At 35.0% G+C, this 5,594-nt stretch overlaps 1 protein-coding gene across 1 annotated transcript in view; it reads left to right on the top strand.

The window, feature by feature from the left end:
* Positions 1-2,973, top strand: part of NDST4 (N-deacetylase/N-sulfotransferase (heparan glucosaminyl) 4) — a 281,699-nt gene extending 278,726 nt beyond the window's left edge. The window contains exon 13 of the mRNA XM_010858490.1: positions 2,854-2,973. Within this exon, the coding sequence (XP_010856792.1) occupies positions 2,854-2,973 (120 nt within the window). The remainder of the gene's footprint in view (positions 1-2,853) is intronic.
* Positions 2,974-5,594: the final 2,621 nt, after the last annotated feature.

Raw genomic sequence — 5,594 nt, forward strand, 5'->3', positions numbered from 1 at the left:
GCAGGAGGAGAAGGGGATGACACAGGATGAGATGGCTGGATGGCATTACCGACTCGATGGACATGAGTTTGAGTAAACTCCGGGAGTTGGTGATGGACAGGGAGGCCTGGCGTGCTGCGATTCATGGGGTCGCAGGGAGTCAGACATGACTGAGTGACTGAACTGAACTGAACTGATACCATGCATGGTAGTGAGTTGAGCCATGGAGAGTAAACTGTTCTGATCAACAATTACAACATGTGGTAGGGAGGTTTTTCCATATCACCAAGCAAGGCTCAGATACCAGCTGGGTCTCCAGAACCCAACACAATACTGACACTCTCTACAAAGAGAGAGTGTGTCAGGTCCCACAGGGAAAAACAGCAACCACCTCACATATCCAGATACCACTCTAATGGTAGAAAATGAAGAGGAACTAAAGAGCCTCTTGAGGGTGAAAGAGGAGAGTTAAAGAGCCGATTTAAAACTAAATGTTAAAAAAAGAAGAAAAAAAACTGAGATCATTGCATTCAACAGCTTTACTTTATGGCAAAGAGAGGGAGAAATGGTGGAAGTAATGACAGATTTCCTCTTCTTGGGTCTAAAATTACCACGGATGGTGACTGCACCCGTGAAATCAGAAGACATTTGCTTCTTGGCAGGAAAGCTATAACAAACCTAGACAGTGTGTTGAAAAGCAGAGACATTACTCTGCTGGCAAAGGTCCATATAGTCAAGGCTATGATCTTCCCAGTGGTCAGGTACGGTTGTGAGAGCTGGAGGCATAAAGAAGGTGTAGCATTAAAAGAATTAATGCCTTCAAACTGTGATGCTGGAGAAGACTCCTGAGAGTCCCTTGGACAACAAGATCAAACCAGTCAATCTTAAGGGAAATCAGCCCTGAATACTCCTTGGAAGGATTGATGCTGAAGCTGAAACTCCATTATTTTGTGATCTGACACAAACAGCTGACTGATTGGAAAAGTCCCTGATGCTGGGAAAGATTGAGGACAGAAGGAAAAGAGGGTGTCAGAGGATGAGATGGCTTGATGGCATCACCGATGCAATAGACATGAACTTGGACAAACTTCAGGAGATGATGAGGGACATGAAAGCCTGGCATGCTGCAGTCCATGTGGTCACAAAGAGTTGGACATGACTGGGCGACTTCACAACAAAAACAAAAAGCCACTTCATTAACATAACAAAGTATACCTTTACCATTATCTCACTTCGGAAATTCCAAGTGCACCTTGTGCCAGAAATGGAGTCAATGACCAACTATATATTTCTTATTGTAATTCAAAATGTCACAAATAGGTTACAGGATAAAACAGTTATTATGAGCCTAGATTTATTATAAGAGAGTAAATTCTTTATGGTCACTTGTTTATAATAAAATATATAAAACAATATCAAACTGCAAAAAGGCAGGGGAGAAAAATCTATCAGTAAAAGTTATGAGAAGACAGAAGGATTGGAAAACTAGGTAGCAATCAACTGAGCAGATATAATGAGTTATCTCTCCTAAGACAGTGTGGGCCTAAGGAGGATGGAAGTGATTAGGTGTTACTATGGAAATAGAAGAACCAGAAGGTTCTCAAACTACACCTTTGAACCCAATAATTTCAAAAAGGCTTCAAAAATCACGTTGATCTCCCAAGAAATCAATGTAACAACCCCACTACTTCTATAAACATCTTATCCAGAATTTGAAGTGTTCACAATCCACTCGAAGGGAAGAAATGCGGTGAAAAACCTAGTGAGTGGACAAGAAAAAAAGTAGTTATCTGGAATTCATTTCCACAGTATATAAGTTGCTAAGGGAATTTTAGGAGGAAAGAGACTAATTTGTGCTAAAATATTGGGAGGGGTTTAAGAGAGATGGTTTAAGTTTGACCAAATGGAAACGGCTGCCCATATTTCACAGGAAAAACATTCACCTCTATTATTTTATCAAAAAGACACAGAACTATGTTCAATGGATTCTAATATAAGATAAATGACATCCAGAGAAAAACCCATTAACAAGTTTTTTGTCTTCTTGGAATAAAATAAACTAAAACCACAGACTTATTTCATAATCCTTTTTTCAGCCGTTCATCTAAAAATTGTCAATCACTCCAGCTTGGTTAGGAACATAAAAATTCCAAGAAAGATCACTTTAATGACCTTTATAATAAGACCTTGTAATATTTGTGAAGTAGAAAAGCTTAATGGTTTTTCAAAAAAATCTGTTTTGGTCCTAAATAAATATAGAAAGCATTTTATAACATGGCAAGTTATTTCTTTAATCATGAAATTCAGCTTTTATGATTATGTTGACTGATTATCTTAATGCTGTGACCCAATTTTACAGAGAGTGACCAATTTCATAAACCTAAGTGTTTCTTTTCGTAGATTTTGTGCCACATCTGGTCCCTACTTACCTCATTCTTCTTTAGTATTACATGCCTCTCATCAACCTCTTCACCAGTCCCTCAGTAAATAAGTGTGCTTTATATTGAGTGAGACACCATGCCCTCCTCACTGACAGATGGTATTTAATGTACAAAAATATTGACTCAATGTTGTATACCCAAAACTAATATAATATTGTAAGTCAAATTATACTTCAGTTTAAAAAATTCAAAAAGCTAATTCTCCAAATGCTCTAGGAAAAATAAGCTATATAAGTTATTCCTGGACCCATTTTTATTTTGCAACTATACTTCTGTCAAATCTTTCCTAAAGGTAAAAATAAGTGGCATCCGTGGGAAAATAGAAAGAAATGCCTGTTTTATATGCAGTCCCATTGCTGGAGAATTTCTTAATAAATTTGCAAAATCTCATTTAATGAACTAATAACTCCCTTTGTCTTCTTTTTGCTTTCAGTCTAGAACCTTCCTCTCTAATTACTACCGAGATCATAATGTGGAACTGTCCAAACTGTTACACAGACTGGGGCAGCCTCTACCGTCATGGCTGAGACAGGAGCTTCAAAAAGTGAGATAGCACTGGAGAGGAGAACTAAGACTCACAAGACACTGACTTTTACTATGAAACCGAAAAGCAAACTCCCCATCTTTTATCCCTTTAATGCATTTGTGATTGTCAATAGAGGACCGTGTGAATAAATCTCCTATCTTTTTCATAAAAATGAAAACTATTATATATGCACGCATTGGCGATTACTAGCATAATTCCTATGTGAGCTTTTGGGAAATAATGTGGGCTTTTATGGCATTATCCAGCTTCCAGTGTGGGGATCATGACACAACCCAGTTCCTCCTTTAACCATAAAATTTTGGAAACTATGTTTTACTGAGAACCCTGATTATATGCAATTGACAAGTTGAAATCTTAAGAAACACACTGTGATATCTGTAAATGAGACTGGTAGTAACCCAATATCAGAATTAAGGGTATACATTTTCCCTTGCTAATTTGAAAACAATTTTGCATTTGTTGTGAAATTATCAGTGTAATCTTATGTTCTTATTTTGAGCAGTTATTATTTATTCTATTTATAGAGTAAATAAAATACGTTTTCCTCTGTTAATCCTCTTTAGGAACGTCTTTGACTTGCCCAAGTTGTAAAGTTGTAACCTCCCACATGCTTGATCTGTTTTGATCTTGTAGGAGAATACCATCTGCAAGTAGCTCATAATAGTATTTTATCTGGCCAACATGCAATTCTCGGTGAATTTTGCATTGTGGTTCCAACACCATCTATCAGAGATTTGGGGGATAAATGACTGTGAAAGTGCGTACTTTACATAATATTAACTACTATGTGTAAGGCCATCTTTCCATGGGTAAAAATCTTCAGTTCAGTTCAGTTCAGTTCAGTCGCTCAGTCGTGTCCGACTCTTTGCTACCCCATGAATCGCAGCACGCCATTACCATACTATTAATCTAGGTATTTCCACTTTGATAATGATGTAGTATTTATATATTTTTTTCTCTATCCCAGAAGGAAAAAAAAAAAAACTTTATTGATAAGGCTGGAATGAAAATACTAATATGTGTTTACAGGTAGAGTGAGGTACTCGTGCCTTTTGTATAGTATATGTCAGTCATTTAAACCATGGACTTTTATGCATGCCAGTGCATATACTAATGCAGAAGATTATGTTTTTAATGCCTATTTAACAGAAGAAATGTAATCTAAAATTTACCTCTTTAAACACCACAAATTCTCTAAATTAAAACCTATTTCTCAGCCATGTCATCCAAAAATTAATTTCTGGAGAAGAAATGATACTCTTCCTGTCTTAGAGTTGTAGGTTACTCTCCCATTTGGAAATTGTCATGCTAGTTGAATGGTTGTCTCATTTGTCAATGAAGATACGTTAAAGCTTTGTTAGTCTTTTCAGTGATACATGAGGGTAAAATTTAAACAGAACAGAAAATCAAAGTAAATTTGGAACGTTACCTATGAATTCATCCTTCACCAGAGTAATTTTTCTACAGGCTGTAAATAACATTATGCTTGACATAATTCTTCAAAGGAAATGGAAGATCTTTGTTTTTGTTTATTTGTTGTTTGTGGTTTTAAGCAAACAATTCAAGTATAATCTAAAAGAGAACCAATAATTTTTACATAGTTTATTTTGGGATTCAACTTTGGATTTATACTTTATTAAGATTTTTGTTTGCTTTTTGTTTTCCTACTGCATCTAAAGGCTCTCTCTATTTTTCAGAAAATGTTAAGATTTTTTCTGGGCATGTGTTGATACAAACCACAAACTGATGCTTTTGTTGATTCTTTGTTAGGCATGAGGCTTAATTTCTCAATCTTACTGTTACTTAGGTGAGCATGTGCTTGATAGCATTCCATTAAGCACACTAAAATCATAACAATTGTGTATTTAGAGCTCTAGCTTTTTTGTTAATTTCCTCCAGTTTGCATTCTAATTTTTTCTTTTGTGAACTAGAGATTAACTTTTTTCCCCCATAGATATTTATAGAAATCAGATGAGATACTTTTCATATTGGGTAAAATTCATGTAATTAAGAGTCCAACTTATCTCTAGATTTTTTTTAAATGTAACTAATTTTCAGCATTTTCTTATTTTTTCCAAGTAATATATACAGTATCATTCACCTATGTGCAGAGAGCTGGGAGAAAAATTCCCCCAAATTCCAAGTTCAACTAGTCTCTTCTCCCCTGGTTCATTTCAATCAGTGTGTACATTTTTCTTACTAAGACTGATAATACAGACAAAACAAAATTTAATTATGTAATTCATCTCTTACAGTGAACTACTTAGAGGGACTCTGGGCTGTGAGATTATAATAAATCTGAAAACTTTCAGTTTTAAGAATATCTTCGTTTTCCCAAATTTCACCCACTGGCTATTGAACTATTGACTCAAGATTTAACATACATAATTATTTAACCTTCTAAATAAATTATCTTCATTTTGAATGACATACTTTTTAAAATTTTAAAGAACTTCCTAAAACCTTTAAACAAACAAGCCAGTATATTCTCTTCATTCCTTCTTTTTCTTTATTCCAATTGCTTAATTTACAAATATAATAATTGATTACATTAATAAAGATGAGACAATATTTGATATAAATCTATATCAAAATATGTGTGCTTGTCAAATACCAGTCTCTAAAAA

This window comes from Bison bison, unplaced genomic scaffold (genome assembly GCF_000754665.1).
Source record: "Bison bison bison isolate TAMUID 2011002044 unplaced genomic scaffold, Bison_UMD1.0 scf7180017864389, whole genome shotgun sequence".
NCBI lineage: Eukaryota > Metazoa > Chordata > Mammalia > Artiodactyla > Bovidae > Bison > Bison bison.